At 37.9% G+C, this 20,484-nt stretch overlaps 1 protein-coding gene across 1 annotated transcript in view; it reads right to left on the reverse strand.

Moving 5' to 3' along the window:
- Positions 1-20,484, reverse strand: part of LOC121328389 (POC1 centriolar protein homolog A-like) — a 47,721-nt gene that overhangs the window by 14,918 nt on the left and 12,319 nt on the right. Inside the window, exons 8-9 of the mRNA XM_041273020.1 lie at positions 13,923-13,991; positions 11,770-11,922 (exon numbers count right to left, since the gene is read on the reverse strand). Of these exons, the coding sequence (XP_041128954.1) occupies positions 11,770-11,922; positions 13,923-13,991 (222 nt within the window). The remainder of the gene's footprint in view (positions 1-11,769; positions 11,923-13,922; positions 13,992-20,484) is intronic.

A 20,484-nucleotide genomic window follows, 5' to 3' on the forward strand; every position in this document is an offset into this window, starting at 1 on the left:
GTTGCCTTCTGAACATCAAATCAATTCTAGATCCAGAACACAAAGTGGCATATGTAAATGATTTGCATCAGACTGGCCCGTCAAGACTATACAATATACAGATAACACCCATTCGCGTGAATCTGTATCTTCAGATACTTGACATGGACTAAAGTGAGTTTTAAATTATCCTTCTAGTGCTCTCCTGGCTGAATGGTATATTACGCTCTGCCCTCTCCATGTTTCTAATGATTTTTAGACATTTCATACCACAGACAGGGTTAATTGAATGTTGTGTTACACAACGCTGCAGCTCTGAAGAATGCAGTGTTTTCTTTCCCCACTCCTTCCCCACACTTAGAAAAAAGCTTCCTACTCCAAGAGAGTGCTGCAGTGGTATCCTTGACGTTAAAGCTGTGTGGGGAGTAAATGGGACACGATCTAGGAACATTGGCTCACAAATAAGGAATATTCAAGCAATTACCAAGGCGATAGTGAGTTTTTTTGCCAAGTGCAGGATTAGCTCTTTTTTTCACATACCGTGAACCAGCCAAAGTTTGAATTGTGTGTGGTGCCAGTGCTCATCAGTGCAGATTCATACACAAGTACACCCACAATTTTGCCAAATTTACCTAACTTTGAAAGTCAATCCAGTGAAGTATGTTCCCACTTTGTAAGTATGTCAGTAACATACATATCATCTGCCAAGGACATAATTACTAATTAAAGATACTGTGCATGTGGTCCTCAAAGAGTTTTAAATCTAACCTCATATGGTATTATCTTTGGCCGCCTTCTGATTCCACTTTCGTAACTGAAAAAAGACAAAGCTAGTGTTATATCTGGGATATAGATCCAGGATAAAAAGGCTTACTACATAGGATTGGCAGTCAATTCTGTATTAAAAAACAAAAAAACAAACAATTTGAGCAATTACTGAACGTGCCAATTATTTGATGTTATCAAACCTGTGTTGGATGGTCAAACTGATCGAGTTTGTAATATCCAGAAACCCACACATTTACAAAATGACACTAAAATTACCTCTAGATGCTTCGGGTTAATGAACGCCATCACCCAGAAGTATCTAAAATGTCCCATAGTGACTGTTACTGGGTTGTGTATTTGTTTACAGTTTTGAAAAACAATTTGCTTAAATGTTTCATCATGGTTTTTAAAGTGAAATGAGCAATGGAGACCATAATGCTGACACATTGTTATCCCTCAAAGCATTGCTTTGGACAGATGGGAGCAATTTATTTATACTGTAGCTACTGTGGCAAACTGGGGTAAGCTTGACATTTTCAGGACCTCTTCACACTCGTCTTCTCATGTAAAATGAACACTCAAAAAGCACAGGTAGGTTTCAACAGGGCATGGCCTGTACACTTATTAACACAAAACAAATCAAAACAAAACAAAAGCCTGACTCCTCCAAGGAGTGCTAATTAAACTGTTTCCAAGTTTTAACTAGAACCGGATGGCTAATCCGTTTACCGGTAACCATAACAAAAAACAAAACAGTCCTCATCCTCATCCTCATCCTCATCCTCATCCTCATCCTCATCCTCATCCTCAGCCCCAGCCCCAGCCCCAGCCCCAGCAACACAGGTCTATTCTCTGGCCTTAGCTTTAACACAGACACAGAGCAACATTTTGACCTGCTAATATACACCTGCCTACTAATTACACACAGATGTGCCTAATTAAATTAATAAAACAATTAACACAATAGTTTAAACCTGTGGCTGGGTTAAAACAGCCACAAAACAAAATTCCCCAGATGCAGGGCCTCGGCCCTGTCACACTTTATCTGGGATGTCACTAGGAAAAAAAAGTTTACATCACACATACAGCTATGGCCAGAAGTTTTGCATCACCCTGTAGCATTAACTAATTTTGCTTCATAAAGTCCAATGAAACCTGCTGAATAATGTTACGCTAACATATTGAATTACATACCGATTCATAGTTTTCCATATACTTAAACAAAAAACTAATCTAACATGAAATACTGAACTACTATTATTGCTTCCGGTAGTCTTTTACCGTATCATTTTGTAGTTTCTTTGATTACATGACGTGAAATAAAATAACTAAATTATGTTCCTATTTTAATAAAATGTCTAAAAGTCTAAAAACGTTATAGTTCAACTATTTTTAACTGATGTTAAAAAGGCTAAGTGATGTTAAAACGTGCCATAGCTGTAGGACAATCTGTACTTGTTTTTTTATTTCTGTGCTATTTATTTTTTAAATGATGTCTAAAAGTCTAAGTGATGTAAATGCCAAAAATTTGCCATGGGTCACGCAAGCAGGAAATGGAACAGGTTTGGAGTGAATCTAATTGGAGCCGTACAAAGAGACTAACTAAAGTGGTGACTTGAAAGCTAGGCTCACAAATTTCATTTAAAGAATCACCTGCAGCAGCCATCTCTCTCTCGCTCTCTCCTGATGTGACCTGCGAGAGTTTTCTCCAGATGGCGTTCCCAACCGTCTGTGCACAGAGAACTGACTCCAAACTAATGGAGACAAGCAGCACACTATAATATGCTTTCTCTACCTTGTGTACCATTTATAAACTGCCTAAAGAAAAGGCTCAAGATGGGGGTGGTGGAATAAACCCAGTTTGTGGATGAGATAAACAGACATTGTTACAGTTAAGCAGTTTCCTGGTAATGAAAAAATTATGCAATAAATCACACGATTCATATTTCACTTTTAAATGTAATAGTTTCATACTGAATGTTCCTCAAAAACTGTAATTCATAACTATTTCCAATAGAACTTGAAAATCTAAAATAGAAAATCCAACCCAATTTTTCCTGGAGAAAAATGTATTTGATCATATCAAAAGGAAACCAACAGGCTGTTGCTATATATCTTTAGTAACCTTGCAACTGTTGAGCAGGACTGACGGAGAACTGTGTGACACAGGACACAGTGTCATTAACAAATAACAGTGACAACAAGAGAAAGTTAAATGCTGCCCTATGTTTTTTAACATATTCATTCATTCATTTAACATATCTAAACTATATTTCCAAATCACTGAAAGCTGGCGTAGTCTGTTATTCCCAATGTCTTGGATTCTTTATTAACTAGACTATCGTTTTTTTCTTCTTTACTGTGAGAAATAAAGGCCAAACATTAGTTTTTGATATTTTAATACCAAATAAGGCCCATCAAACTAATTTTATAACAGCCAGCATGAGGCTCTATAATAACATTACATTCATTTCCTGCATGTGCTGAAATAAAAAGTCTTGTGCACATACTAAATTGCATTACATGTTTAAAGCCTTACTTACACAGCTGGAATTCTGTGTGTTCAGGGAATGCAATAGCTTTGGGGCACTTACTGCACACTCATTTCTACTGTTTCTAAATATTTCATTATTACCACGTAGATCTAAAAGATATCTGGAAATGCAGAATGTTGTTGAATGTCACTGTCTCAGAGGTTTGCGTGAGAAAGCATTAGAATTGTAGTTCTTTGGTAAAGCTTGACTTTCAGTTTTGAATCGGAGAACTGGAAGCAGCAATCATTACAAAGTATTAAGGTGTAACATGACCATGACATTTTAGGAAGACTTAGATTTCCTTTAATACCGGTTATATTCTATATAAATCACATACGATTATTACATTATAGCCTAGCACTACAACTAAGTTTCCAAACAAAAAAGCTACATATATTCAAATGAATTCCTAGTGTTTAGACACTGCCTTTCCAGAAACATCCAGCTATAGGATATAATGCTATACCATACTTGACAACAACAATGCCCACTAAACTTCGTTAAAGACAGGCATAGGACACATAATAACATCTTAATATAAGAGAAACATCATGAGTTCAAGAACCATAAGGGGATGATGATTCAATACATTAAAATATAGTGTGTCACAGCTGTAACACCCTTACATTACACCCTCACAAAAACCTGCTTCCTATTGACTATTTCATGAAATAATCACTTACTGTACGTCACTAAACTATTTCACACTTCTCTTAAGGTCTTCACAGACAATGTGTTATCCCAGCTGCTTATTGTCCCGTCTCTGGCAATGTGTGGAACCTGCACCTCTTAATTTCAAGCACAGAGTAGCATTTCTAATCATCTCAAAGCTGATTGATTTGAGCTCAGCATTGCAGACCTTGGATTATCAAACTAAAGAATGGTAGTGGCAAGCTAAAATTCTGAGGTTCCAAACATTTCTGAATCCTCATCTGCAAATGTCTAGATCTCATACTGTATCCATACATTATGCTATCGCATTTTAGAGCCCCATAACAAACAAGTTGTTTTACCATTGTATTCCTATCCATACATCAGTGCACACCTTGAAGCAGATGGATTTGGCAATTATGCTCCAGCTGCTGTCCACTGTCATATTCTAACACCGCCTTCCCTTACTGAAGAAGAAAAAAGGCCATATCACACAAGCATGCCTGCCTCTTCAAGCCTGACGCAAGGACAATTAACCTACTTACTGTAAAGTAAATCGTCAATTTGAACAAGACTCCTGCAGCCTGTATAGATATATAACAAAAAAACTGTTTAGCATCTGATGAATTGAGTGAATAAATAAACCCTGAACCTACTGTATAATGAATTCCGAGAAACGGCAAACAGAATGGGGCATAATTAAAAGCTGCCCTCCAACGGAAGAGATGTGTCTGTCCTGTAACAGCCTAAACCTACATAAGAGATTATTGTAATGAAACCATAGAACTGTAAATGACTCGCTTTTAATGACTTTATGGTATATATGAAATCAGAGGCACACAGCTGTGAAATAAAGAATAATGGACAATGACTCTCATCTCATGGTGCCCACAAACCATTTAAAGGTGCAGAGGGAGAGTCCTCCATGTCATTAACAAACTGAACATTTAGCAACTGGTCATGAACTACTTTTAGGGAGATCTGTCCAAAACTGGGATTAACACTGTGGCATGGGATTAAATGGGGACAAATCGGGGGGTGGGAGGGGAGGCTAACACCTGCAATTCAAAGAAAAAGTACGAAGAAGATTTTTGGAGGATTGACATGCATTACACATGTCAAATACATTAGACATATTAGATGTACAACCTCTTGATAACCCTGCTCCAAGATAATTGTTATATGATTGAATTATTCGTAAGCAAACCCTAAATTCTATGTCATGTTAGACAGACGGTGCATATAAACAAAGCAATGAGATGCAATCTATGTACTTATGGCACAGCAGGTGAAGAAAGCGAAGCACTGTAAGAGAGCAGAGGCAGCAGTGAATTGCTCAGTAACCTCTACAGCCCTAATGAACAAAGCCTGCTGCGCAGACAGATGGTTTCTATGTTCGCAGAAGTGGTGCTGCCCAATTAGACAGGTTTTCAGGTGACCTCTGGAGGTAAACCCTGTACCGTCACTTGGAAGAGAAACACCTAGAACAGACAACTGAGACAAAACCTCTCTGGAGGACGTGTATTGAAAAGATATCCGTTCAACAAAACTATTTCACGTCAAATTAGGCAGTGCCCTGCTGTACGAATACAGCAGTGTCACAAAGACGGCTGTAGTGGGTGACGTCAGACCAGAAACCAGGAAATAAACAACAGAGATGGAGTTTGGTGAAGCTGAGCGAATGGTCTCGCTCAGCATTTAATAGTGCACAGACAGACAGAAAATAAAAGGTTGCAAGACAAACAAAACAAAGGAGACAGCATTGGTAGCCAAAACAAAGAGATGAAACAAAACGGACTAACACTAAACAAACAAGGTGAGCTGATATTTTACCTATTATTATTATTATTATTATTATTATTATCTCTGTCTCCAATCCTGTTCTCCACTCACCGAACACACAACCCCGAGTGAGTGAAAACATGCTGCTTTTATGCAGCTGTACCGTAACTCGATTGCTAATCAATCATTCAATTGGAGTCACGGTACAACTGCAAGTGAATTAATAAAGTGCAATTCCATGTGCTCACATATTATTACATTTTACTTGCACGTGAAGTGCAGTGCAATCCTCGTGCCTAAATACAAATATACATTTTAAACCCGTTTATATCCCGTGTTCTTCAGAATTATTTCAACTTAACCATCTGAAAATCTACAATGAATTGTTTTTGGCCTCTGATTTTCTGAAAATTTATCAGTTTCTCAGACAGAATGTTTATGTTACTGGCTGGCAAATTAGGAGGAGACAGTCACAAAGTCAAAAAACAGAAGAACATAGCTAAAGTAAAAGGTGTATTTAACCTACATTAGACTATAGGTACAGTAGAATTTGTAAATAAATTATATATATCATCAGACTGCAAACATGTATGTGAAGATCTTGACATTACAGCTTGTCAGTTAGACTTGAGATAGATGCATGAGTCTGTCTGTTAGTGACACCTGATAAAACGATGTTGTTCTGACAGATATAAGAGCTTGCCTGTTTGAATAAAAAAGGAGGTGGAAAAGGCAATCCAGCCCTGATGAATGAAAATGAGCGTGTTTATTATAGTGTAGTTAAAAGGCTTTAATCTTCAGAGAAAGAGGAAACTGACTTGTGCACTTCCATACTCTACACCATTGATGTATGACCGATGTATTCAAAGAGCAACAGAAAAGGGTAACATTTAATCAGCGTACCCGAATGCCCCCTTAGTTGCCTATTTAAGAGGGCAGATCATTCTTGTTTATTGAAAATCTCTTGATTTTCTACCAGTGCAATTAGGCACATGTTCAAGTCGTTTAATGTGACAGACCACAACCCGGTGTTACTGAGACCCAGGAGAAGGAGCACATAGGGTTAGATAGGAGGGAAACAAGAAAAAGGAAAGCATTGCATACTGAACTGGTTAACTGATTACAATCTCAACTGATTACAGTCATTTAAAATGGTATTCAATTGTATTATCCTTTGTCATTAACCAAACAGATTGCAATCCAAGTCTTTTGGCTACTGATTAAAATTACTGCAATGTGCAATCAGACCACAAGTCACCTTCCAGACCTCTGTGATCCCAATGAATGTCACTTCTAGTTTCTAAAATAGATGTGTCTTTAATTAGCTCATGAACTAATGGTGTGCTATTATTCTTTAATAACACGTCTATTTTTAAAGATAATTATGTTACAAAAAAATGGACCATTAAAAGGTGACAATGAAAATTGATCTGTCCAATTTCTCTAGACAGAAAAAATATATAAAATTAGAGACATACTGACAAAAACAACAGCTTCTTTCAAAAAGTATCCCAAGCCTCACAAACACTATCAATACAGAAGAACTTAAACCCTAGGTAACCCATCACGACATGCTGCCAGATAAAATGTATGGAAGGCAGGCAGGTTTCAAATCCAAACTCATCATCGTGCGGCAAACATCAAACTTTAACGTGTAAGCCATGGCTAAGTTTAGTAGATCCACTTAATATCTTGGAAATCTAACAATGAACCAATTTCTGACATCAACATATACAGTGCACAAATGAAGTGTCTTTGACCACAGTAGTTTAAGACACATGATGGCAAAAAACGTGAAGCAGTTGAGTGTCACCTGTACTATAATTTCAAAATTCGGGTGAACTGTATTCTTGTTGAGATGTTTTCCCTGCTGTTGCTGACTACCACTGGCCTCCTGTTTAACAAGTAAAGAGTGTCTTAACACAACACGTTCCTACTCTCCCATACGGAGAGCAAAACTGTCTACTGAGCAGTCATGCAGGGATAAATTAGTTAAATGAGGTTCTTTTATTTTAATCTCCAGAAGGACGCCAGCGTCAGACAGTAAAGGTTTTGGGTTGGTGGTCCCGGTGAATATAAAACATTGTTGTCCTGGCATGCAGCACACGTCACAAACCAGGCTGATAGATATCTGCACATTCAGTCTGTTTCTTCACTGAACTCTGCCTTGTTGGCTGGATCATCTTGAAGATCAGAGACAGCGAGCAATAAAAAGATAAAAGGAAAATAAACTTTGTTTTGAATTGAAATGAGGTATATTTATTCCTTGATAAGAGCCTTGGTTTTTCACCCCAAAAGGACACTGTTTTGGGATGCGTTGAGCAATCACTACTCCTATCTGATGTCTGTTCAGGGTACAAAGAAAACTAATTCTACTGGCTCTGGCTTGGTTCATAGCAGCTGCATCCAAATGTGCAAATTATTTAACAAGTGGCCTGAGCAAGTGTAACAGGTGATAGCACTAGTCAAATACCACAATTAGCACAATAAAATATTATGGTATATGGAAAAAGGAATAAAAAATGAAGCCTAGTTTTAAACAAGACTATATCCTCAAGGCTGCTAGCATTCCATCAATATTTGCATGACAGATGACATTCCTTTTAAAAACTATTTTTAATTAGACAAACGAGCAGCCCTTAGTCCTTGATCAACAATATTCTTTTAATGTATTTTCTCAGTCCTCTAATAACCTGTGAAATGTGTGTTACTAAATTAATGAGAAAATTACATCTTCCTAGAATACAGACTCAGTGGAAGGGAAGGGGGGGGGGGGGGGGGGGGGGGGGGTTAGCTGGTTAATAAAACAGAAGGGAATTAATAATAACATTATCTAAAATCCCTTTATCTGCGCTACTGCCAAAAGTTCATGTGCTTTTGTTGATATGAACTCAGCTCGTAAAGACAGTATCACCAAAACCAAACATTCAGCCAAAGAAACAATTCAATATTTATCCAAATAATCTATATCAAAAGACAGTTCCAAAAGGTCCATCCTGTAAAATTACATTTCAATATCTGTACTGAAACTGAGGTTCACAATTCAGACATTTCAAAAGGGAATTATGTGTACTGCAACTCCAGCGTAATGATGTAGGATACCTCTACTTGCAATCTTTAATGACTTCTAAAGTTACAGGATTTCCAGGAAAGCCTTAAATTTGTAACCTTGGATACAGGAGATGGATTCCATTTTTAAAACCAGATGCATCTAGTACCATAAAATTATGCTTTTATATGGTAATCCAAGATAAATATTAATTGCACGCATACAGAAATAGTTTCCTGACCTTATTTTATTGTGTGTTCATATTAAAATTTCTGTGAAGTCTATTACGCACAATGTAAACATCTTTCAAATCTCCATTTTCGACACAATCAGTTTCAGTCAGAGAAATAAGACACAATCCAACTAGCAATACTAGATAACTAGCAGTGCTACAAAAACGCACAGCTTTGTGACATAACATCCTTGCTACGTTACAATATTGGAATGCATGGCAACACACACATGACATGTTTTACACTGTTCAAGTGCTCTGTTTCTTTCACTACTAATGTTATGATATTTCAGAGTTTGAGACCACCGCTAACAACCCAAGAGAGTTAACCCTAACCCTCATCGCCAGGATTGCATTTCCTTTTGTTTTGGATTCCACAGAGTGCAGGGAGCTGAAAGATATGGTCGGAGGAGCATTGTGTTAAAATTGCTGGCCTTCCCTACTGTATACAGTGGCTTGCGAAAGTATTGACCCCCCCTTGGCATTTTTCCTATTTTGTTGCCTTACAACCTGGAATTAAAATGGATTTTTTGGGGGTTTGTATCATTTGATTTACACAAGATGCCTACCACTTTGAAGATGCAAAATATTTTTTATTGTGAAACAAACAAGAATTAAGACAAAAAAACAGAAAACTTGAGCATGCATAAGTATTCACCCCCCCAAAGTCAATACTTTGTAGAGCCACCTTTTGAAGCAATTACAGCTGTAAGTCTCTTGGGGTATGTATCGATAAGCTTGGCACATCTAACCACTGGGATTTTTGCCCATTCTTCAAGGCAAAACTGCTCCAGCTCCTTCAAGTTGGATGGGTTCCGCTGGTGTACAGCAATCTTTAAGTCATGCCACAGATTCTCAATTGGATTGAGGTCTGGGCTTTGACTAGGCCATTCCAAGACATTTAAATGTTTCCCCTTAAACCACTCGAGTGTTGCTTTAGCAGTATGCTTAGGGTCATTGTCTTGCTGGATGGTGAACCTCCGTCCCAGTCTCAAATCTCTGGAAGACTGAAACAGGTTTCCCTCAAGAATTTCCCTGTATTTAGCGCCATCCATCATTCCTTCAATTCTGACCAGTTTCCCAGTCCCTGCCGATGAAAAGCATCCCCACAGCATGATGCTGCCACCACCATGCTTCACTGTGGGAATGGTGTTCTCGGGGTGATGAGAGGTGTTGGGTTTGCGCCAGACATAGCGTTTTCCTTGATGGCCAAACAGCTCAATTTTAGTCTCATCTGACCAGAGTACCTTCTTCCATATGTTTGGGGAGTCTCCCACATGCCTTTTGGTGAACACCAAACGTGTTTGCTTATTTTGTTCTTTAGGCAATGGCTTTTTTCTGGCCACTCTTCCGTAAAGCCCAGCTCTGTGGAGTGTACGGCTTAAAGTGGTCCTATGGACAGATACACCAATCTCCGCTGTGGAGCTTTGTCGCTCCTTCAGGGTTATCTTTGGTCTCTTTGTTGCCTCTCTGATTAATGCCCTCCTTGCCTGGTCCGTGAGTTTTGGTGGGCGGCCCTCTCTTGCCAGGTTTGTTGTGGTGCCATATTCTTTCCATTTTTTAATAATGGCTTTAATGGCGCTCCGTCGGATGTTCAAAGTTTCGGATATTTTTTTATAACCCAAACCTGATCTGTACTTCTCCACAACTTTGTTCCTGACCTGTTTGGAGAGCTCCTTGGTCTTCATGGTGCCGCTTGCTTGGTGGTGCCCCTTGCTTAGTGGTGTTGCAGACTCTGGGGCCTTTCAGAACAGGTGTATATATACTGAGATCATGTGACAGATCATGTGACACTTAGATTGCACACAGGTGGACTTTATTTAACTAATTATGTGACTTCTGAAGGTAATTGGTTGCACCAGATCTTATTTAGAGGCTTAATAGCAAAGGGGGTGAATACATATGCACACACCACTTTTCTGTTATTTATTTTTTAGAATCTTTTGAAACAAGTTATTTTTTTCATTTCACTTCACCAATTTGGACTATTTTGTGTATGTCCATTACATGAAATCCAAATAAAAATCCATTTTAATTCCAGGTTGTAAGGCAACAAAATAGGAAAAATGCCAAGGGGGGTCAATACTTTCGCAAGCCACTGTACCTGCCTTCAATGTTTTGAGGAATTCAAATAAAGCACTTTGTTACACATATTCCTTTCAACCTCACTCCAGTCCAGGTGTACACGGCAGACAAAACAGAGCCATTTTTTCCTGTTTTTACAATGGGTGTGCATCAGCAAAACCTGATAAAGCATACAGTACACTTTAAATTAAAATGTTAGAAACACCAGCCTCTAAAATTATTGATCAGGTTGTTTATTTTATGCTATTAATAGAACAAATAATTTAGCAATGCTTAAAGAAACCTAATAAATGAAATGACAAACGTTTCAACTAGAAATCTTTTTGAATGTCTCCAATCATTTAAAAAAAAATACATACTAGCTTGCACTCTGCTTGTGCTCTGTATGGAAATACACTTTTCATGGAATGATGACACTTCACTGAGGCTTTATCTGGTAAAAAAGTGGGACAGACTCACAACGTTCAAACTATTAGAAGCACTACTCTATCAAAACCATGAATGAGCAATGCCAAGTATCACAAAGTAAAGGAAACCTTGAAATACTTTGAGATCAGATTTAATTTGCTAATCCACAAGATTACTGAAACTTGCGTCACTGTTCCTGAAAATAAAGGTATAACCCTGACCACTGTGTAGAGATATACATGACGAGTCAGTTCTTTAGCGCAAATTGGATGCTTCCTTACCTCCACTCCACGTGACCTTGAAGAGGCCCGTAGTGATGACCTTGACTGTCTTTCCCCGGATTGGACCGCACTGTTCACACTGGTGGCTCTTTGTTGGGATCTCAGCACCTCTTCATAATCTGCAGCGTCAAAGTTAGTTTTCCACACCATGACCTGAGGAAAAAACAGGGTTATCAATATCTTTCAGATACTGTACCGAAAATGCCTTTGAAGTTTGCACACAATATAAATTAGAATTTTTCATTATAACTACAGTGTTTCGAAGTCCAAGGCACGGTGATTGAATGGAATTTAGGGATGCAGTGTAAGAACAGAAGCAGATGCAGGAAGATCTAGTGTTTTAAAGCTCTGATAAATAAACCATTAGGAAATTATCAGCTGTGGCTTTATGCTGCAGGAGTACAATATGAGGCTGTTCAGCACAATTAACCTGCTTAATTTAATAAGCAAGAAAAAGAACGTGGCCAAATAAAACATAATAATAAAAAAGCAGAGATTAGTAATATTGCTTGATAAAGTATGGGATTGCAAAACATGGGACCCAAATAAAGTAAATTCACACACACATATATATTTTCCTTTTTCAAAAAACAGAAACATCTCTGCTTATATAACTTGCTAGGCACAGACTATGAAGCATGCTACTTTAATTGTTTTATTTGTGCTACTAGGGCAAGTGTGTTTTTGGTTAAACAATGTACAAATAAAGTTGCTCATAAACAAATAATGTATTTATTTCTGTACAATTGCTAGTGTACAGTAGCTATGTTGTGTTAACAAACACATGCATCTAATTTCACTTAGGTTTGTTTAGTAAAATGTTATCTTGAGAGGTTGATGAAGTACACCGTTCCTGGCTGTTTTCCTGCCGACCACATAAAAAAAGGAATCCCTCTCTTTCAGACAGCTGTCCCCTCACTAAATCGGAAAAGCTGACTAGAGTGGATGCCAGAAAATTAAGAAGCTGAACCCTGTTTATCTTTCAACAAGAAAAGTACTGTGCAGTGCAAACAGATCCGGCAGGTACTCAACTGAGACATTTCACTCAACATCCACCAGACTGGTTTGCTCTGTGTTTTAATCTATGGAACAAATTCTTTCACCATGATGCGCTCTGAGGCCTCAAATGACCCGTTTACTTAAAACACAGTGCTCGCTGCTGGGGCTTTGGACATAGGGTGAACTGCTGGCTCAGAGCTTAGGAATGTGGGAATTAAGAATCAGGGATGAGATCCTGTTTTTATATTTAAAAGGTTTGTCCTTGTTTTAACAAGCAGGGCAATGCAAGTCTGGAGGCTCAGAGGTTTCACCCCTGCACAGGGACAACCTAGATTGTTTCAGCAAGTTGTGTTGGGGTAGAAAGACCTCATAGGGCTGTCAAGAGTGCTATCTATAGCTTCCTATAAATATTCATAAGATGCATTAGGCGTTGAGCGTTGTTCTAAACGGTGCTCACAATCTATTCCAGTAGCTTTTTTTACCCAGTTCTAATAGCACAAGGACAGGACTGTATTGACTGACCTCAGAATACACAGGCTTCACATTATTTTGAAATGGTCTAGGGACTAAATCCTGACAAAGCAAGGGGATCAGAACTCGATGATGAGTGAGATCCACCTACTCCCAAAAAGAGGAAGAAAGATCGTGAAACAGCCAAGATTCTGGAAAGAGAGACCGACCCCAGGAAACCAACGGCTCCATAAGCAACGTATGGGGATTATAAATCATGTACCATTTATGAGAAACAAAGTCAAGCAGATAACAGTTTTGGCTCATGCCTTCATCAGTACACCGATTAAAAAGAACCATGGTGGTATTATTGCAGTAGATCAGTTAGAAGGGAGAAGGTCCCTGTTTATTGTGAGAGTGATGAGAAGTAGAATAAAAGAAAAGGAAGGGTAAGACGGGGGGGGAAGGGAATATAAACTGAAGCTGCATCACATTCTGTGTTTTAAAGGACTGCATTAATTTTAAACATGAATGAGAGAATGAGAGCTGGCTTGCACTGCCATTACCAGTAGGGGCCTAACATTGCCCTCGGTATTGATACTCATTTGGGCAGTGGCTCGTAACAATATTAAGCATGCAATGGTAGCTATCTCCAAGACACTGAACTTTTAATGTAGTCTTTTTGGAAAAGTTAAGACAGTCACCTGTTCATCGGAACCACCTGAAGCAAAGTAATCCCCAGCCCTGGAGAAGGCCACACAGGTAGCTGGACCCTGCAAGATACACAAAGCATGTCAGCCAAACGGAAACTAGTGTACAATATAAGAGTACATGCAATAGAAACATTTCAAAAAATATACTGTTGAGTCTATTATTGCAAATGTACACAATGCAACAGCATATCTACATATATAAAAAAAAATACAAAGAATGCACTTCTTAGTTCAGAATATCAAATCTATTAAATTACATCCCACTGATGCCAAATGTTAATATAAAATGTATTTTTAAGACTTGTTTTTCACTCTGAGCATCAAAGCAGTTGGCACTTGTCAAATTGAACAATCTGTGAAGCCTAAGGACCTGCGTTCCCCTCCATGTACAGGAAACCAATTTGGGTTGTACTCAAGGTGCACAGAACTGATTTCCTGTGCTACACCACCCCACCCCACCCCACCCCCACCCCTGTTTCCAATGATTAATATTTATGAAATCCTAATGCCAAAAACTGCATGGCATATTAAACAGAAAATTCACAGTGGCTGCTTAAGTATACATGAATACATGGTTGAATACATCTCAGTATACAGCAGCACGCGTCACTGTATACAAAAAATATATTTGAAATCGTGGTATTGTTAAAACAAGCATGTAATCTAAGAATGAAGGTGTATATAGTTAGTACTGTTTTTGTCTCATGTATGCATTTATTTTACAGTGACTGTACTGGTGTCCTGGATCTGTAACATATTATTTAAACCAGAATGTTGTATCCAGGGATCTGAACACAAAGAATGGCGGGTCCTTCCAATCACCAGAATGCTACGAGAAGATAATCGGGCTCATGAGAGCTCAATTACTGGCCATTAGTTTCTTCCATGTTTGTGAGTCACCCATAATTACATGCATTCCAATCCCTTTTGGGACAAGATTAGCTTCCAATGTAGGAATCTAAGAAAGAAAGCAAAAATGCAACTCATAGCCCAGTCATTCCCTCTAGGCATTCCATTCGTCTTCATATCAAATTTGTACCAGGATTACAAAATACATACGTGCCAAACATTTGTGGAATTGTCCACAATGTTTACTTTTAGCCATGGTAACAAAGAACAGGATGCTCTAGTTTTATAGTTGCTATGGTTACTTCTCCAGCTAATTTTCAATGAAGTATAGAATTTTGACAATGTGAACAAAGGCTGAACTGTGAAACTTTTTTTTTTAAATCAGTAATCCTGAAAAGATGGGCTCCACCATTGACTGTGGGGTCATGCTTTCATTTTTAAAATATGTATTTCATGAAGGTGGGCAGTAATGAGCTGCAACTTCCTAAATGCAAAACTTGAACCATAAATATGGCATATGCAATCTGTTTAAAAAACAGATTTCCACCACCCTAAAGACTCTTTTCAAACAAAGAAACCCCAACTAAACAGTGAATTCTCCTTAAAAATGCAATGCAAGTCACCTTTCAAATTCCACCTTTATATTGCTAGTGATCTCACCTACCACAAAGGGTTTTATGCTTCTTAAGCATATGAGGAACAATCTCATTTCAGAAAATAATTTTATGCTAGTAGCAGGGAAGAAATTAATTAGCAATGGTCTACTTCTTCCATGCTAATTAATAATTACATTTCTGAGGATTATGCTACATGTAAACTGGGAAAACTTGTTGACTGAATTTGCAGTGTCTACTTTATTTATTTTTTTTATATTTTTTTAAGGTGATTTTTAAGACACGTTTTATTAGATTAGGGAACAGCAATGCTCACGTTTGCTAAATATTAATCATTACTACATTAGAGAGTTTTACATTCTTTATAAGGCACCCCCCCCCCCCTCACATTTAAAGGCTTGATGAGTATCTAGAACTTTCAGACACATTCACAGTCTTTCTGAATCAGCACAGAGGAAATCATTGCTGTCTCCAGTGTTTGCTCTGCTTCATGACTAGAAGCGATATCTTTAGATCTCATCATGATATATATTTTTTTTTTTTCACCTCATTTAAAAAATTCAGGCTGCTTATCCAATCACACTTGCAAAACACTAAGGGGTGATAACCATGGCTTTAAATTCTACGTTCTCACCTTTTCATAAGCACAAGGAAAATGCTCTCAGATGCATATTTTCTTTTGCTTCTTTGACTGTTTACTTTATTTCATATCTGATTTTTCTTGCAATAGAGCACAGCATATTAAAAGCTGCCACTTTCTTCCTGGAACAAATTACTTCTGTGTTGTAGATTGTCAGACTTTAACAGCAATCAGACCATGTGACCTATATACAGTGCAAGATCTGAAGGGATTTTGTACCAGAAAGCAGCAGTTTAAACTTTTAAGAGAGTGTTCATCCTGAACAACTGAAATAGGGGAGCAGTGACAATGTCGCAAATGCTAATAAAAATGTTAAAGCATTGGCTGGCGCTTCTTTAAAAACAAGCATCTATTGCAGACATCAGACATGGTTAAACATGCACAATTTAAACAAGGAGTCCATTTCTGTTCATCAACCACACTTCATCAACCACACTTCCGGAAAACAGCAAGAGAAGAATTAAAATGAAAGACACGGATGCATTCTGTATAATTTCTAAGGAACAGAAAGTGTTTTAATTATACATTTGTGGTGTTCGGAGTCGATGTCAAACGTGAGTCATTCTGAATAACTCCTCTGACAGTTCTAACAGACTGAGGCTCTTGGGCTACAAACGCACCAAATAGAGGCACACTGAACATAAGAAAGTTTACAAACGAGAGGAGGCCATTCGGCCTATCTTGCTCGTTTGGTTGTTAGTAGCTTATTCATCCCAGAATCTCATCAAGCAGCTTCTTGAAGGATCCCAGGGTGTCAGCTTCAACAACATTACTGGGGAGTTGGATCCAAACCCTCACAATTTTCTGTGTAAAAAAGTGCCTCCTATTTTCTGTTTTGAATGCCCCTTTGTCTAATCTCCATTTGTGACCCCTGGTACTTGTTTCTTTTTTCAGGTCGAAAATGTCCCTTGGGTCGACAGTGTCAATACCTTTTAGAATTTTGAATGCTTGAATCAGATCGCCGTGTGGTCTTCTTTGTTCAAGACTGAACAGATTCAATTCTTTTAGCCTGTCTGCATATGACATGCCTTTTAAACCAAGAATAATTCTGGTCGCTCTTCTTTGCACTCTTTCTAGAGCAGCGATATCCTTTTTGAGTGAGGTGACCAGAACTGAACACAATATTCACTAATGCATTGTACAGTTTTAACATTACTTCCCTTGATTTAAATTCAACACTCTTCACAACATATCCAAGCATCTTGTTGGACTTTTTTTTTTATAGCTTCCCCACATTGTCTAGATGAAGACATTTCTGAGTCAACAAAAACCCCTAGGTCTTTTTCATAGATTCCTTCTTCAATTTCAGTATCTCCCATATGATATTTATAATGCACATTTTTATTTCCTGCGTGCAGTACCTTAAACTTTTCCCTATTAAATGTCATTTGCCATGTGTCTGCCAGTTCTGAATCTTGTCTAGATCATTTTGAATGACCTTTGCTGCTGCAACAGTGTTTGTCACTCCTCCTATTTTTGTGTCGTCTGCAAATTTAATAAGTTTGCTTACTATACCAGAATCTAGATCATTAATGTAGATTAGGAATAGCAGAGGACCTAATAGTGATTCCTGTGGTACTCCACTGGTTACCTCACTCCATTTTGAGGTTTCTCCTCTAAATCAGTACTACTGATTGAGAACAAAATGTAGAACAAGGTTTTTAAAATCCCATAACATAACAGTATTTCAGCAAAGATGTAAGGAAGCGGCTGTGATAAAAGTGGTAAGGATTTGCGTGGAAATTAGAAATGCAGACAATTCCTCTGATAGGCAAACCTGTAAATGGGCATACAGAAAATAGTACCTACAGAACTTTGCAATTACTGGACGCCTTGAAAGTGTTTTGAAACTGGTTAGGTAATATACTGTGGTACAAAATTACCATAATTCTTACAATTTTTTTTAACCGTTTAATTAATCTGCACATCAAAGAAGATATGAAAGATATGACAAGATGATCCTCTATCCAATGACTGATATGATATGACTGTAATGATAAAAGTAAATACAAATAAAATAAAATAATGTTATCCTTTAGGAAGGGTTCATAAACATAGCCCTTGACTATTGGACCACTTTCTACAACGAGGACTATCTGTATAGACGGGATGGACTGCATTTAAATAACAAGGGAACTAGTCTACTTGGAGAAAAGATCCTCGAGCAGGTTCGGAAGCATTTAAACTAGAAAGGAAGGGGGGAGAAATCAACAAAAAAACAGAAGGGAGACCGCATCAAAACAAGAACAACAACTCAGGTAAGACAACCATTAAATGTATTTATCTAAATGCTAGAAGTATCAGAAACAAAATTCTAGAACTTGAAGCTACTGCACTAACAGGTAACTATGATGTGATAGGTGTTACAGAAACGTGGTTATCTGAGAGTGATGGGGACGAATATAATATTTGTGGGTATACACTGTATAGGAAAGACAGGCAGGACAGACGAGGAGGAGGGGTAGCGCTATACATAAGAAACAGTCTTGAAGCCCAGGTGTTAAACCTGGACAAAGAAAATAAAACCGAATCAATATGGGTCAGAATAACAGACAAAAATTCAAAAGGCATAATAATAGGAGCATGCTATAGACCGCCAGATTCCGGTGAGCACAATAATCTGTTATACAATGACATTAGAAATGTGTGTAGCAAAGGAGAAGTCATACTAATGGGGGATTTCAACTTCCCCCAAATAAAATGGGAAAACCCGGTGGGTAGCGCGAAGGATGAAATAGAAATGGTGGAAATGACAAATGACTGCTTCCTAACACAATTTGTCAAGGCACCCACTAGAGGGGAGGCATGCCTTGATTTAGTCTTTTCAAATAACGAAGATAGAATAACTAAAACAGAGGTCAGAGAACCACTGGCAAACTCAGACCACAACATGGTCTCATTTGAAGTGTTTTTTAAATCCTCAAAAGTAAAGACTAAAGCTAAGGTTTACAATTTTAGAAAAGCAAACTATGAAGGCATGAAACAGAGACTAACAGAAGTAGATTGGAGTAAAATAGAGAAAACACCCACAGAAGAAGGATGGTTGTTCTTCAAAAATGTAGTACTAGAGGCGCAAAACAATTATATCCCTAAAGTAGACAAATCTAAATGTAAAACTAAATTGCCAAAATGGTTTAATAGATCAATTAAAAAAAATATTCAGCGAAAAAAGGCACTTTACAGAGCATTAAAAAAAGGACCAAAAAGAAAGTACACAGAAAGAGTACCCAGAACTGCAAACGCAAGTCAAAAAGGAAGTTAGAAAGGCCAAGAGAGAAATAGAAATGAACATTGCTAAGGGAGCTAAAACCAATTCCAAAATGTTTTTCCAATATTACAACAGCAAGAGAACATTCAAAGAGGAGATTAAATGTTTAAGAGATACAAATGGCAAAATCGTAGAGGAAGAAAAAAAAAAATAGCAAATATGTTAAATGATTACTTTTCACAAGTTTTTACAAAGGAAGATACTGACAACATGCCCCACATGTCATCCAGTTCCTATCCAGTTTTAAATAACTTTAGCATAACTGAGGCAGAAGTGTTAAAGGGACTAGGAGCTCTTAAAATAAACAAATCCCCTGGGCCGGATGAGATCCTCCCAGTAGTACTCAAAGAAATGAAAGAAGTAATTTACAAACCGCTAACCAAGATCATGCAGCAGTCTCTTGACACAGGGGTGGTACCGACAGACTGGAAAATTGCAAACGTAATACCGATCCACAAAAAGGGAAACAAAACTGAACCAGGTAACTACAGACCAATAAGCCTGACTTCTATTATATGCAAACTTATGGAAACTATAATAAGATCCAAAATGGAAAATTACCTATATGGTAACAGCTGGGAGACAGTCAACATGGTTTTAGGAAAGGGAGATCGTGTCTAACTAACTTGCTTGATTTTTTTGAGGATGCAACATCGATAATGGATAATTGCAAAGCATATGACATGGTTTATTTAGATTTCCAGAAAGCTTTTGACAAAGTCCCGCACAAAAGATTAATTCTCAAACTGAACGCAGTTGGGATTCAAGGAAACACATGTACATGGATTAGGGAGTGGTTAACATGTAGAAAACAGAAAGTACTGATTAGAGGAAAAACCTCAGAATGGAGTGTGGTAACCAGCGGTGTACCACAGGGATCAGTATTAGGTCCTCTGCTATTCCTAATCTACATTAATGATTTAGATTCTGGTATAGTAAGCAAACTTGTTAAATTTGCAGACGACACAAAAGTAGGAGGAGTGGCAAACACTGTTGCAGCAGCAAAGGTCATTCAAAATGATCTAGACAAGATTCAGAACTGGGCAGATACATGGCAAATGACATTTAATAGAGAAAAGTGTAAGGTACTGCACGCAGGAAATAAAAATGTACATTATAAATATCATATGGGAGATATTGAAATTGGAGAAGGAATCTATGAAAAAGACCTAGGAGTTTTTG

Source organism: Polyodon spathula, chromosome 16 (genome assembly GCF_017654505.1).
Source record: "Polyodon spathula isolate WHYD16114869_AA chromosome 16, ASM1765450v1, whole genome shotgun sequence".
Taxonomy (NCBI): domain Eukaryota; kingdom Metazoa; phylum Chordata; class Actinopteri; order Acipenseriformes; family Polyodontidae; genus Polyodon; species Polyodon spathula.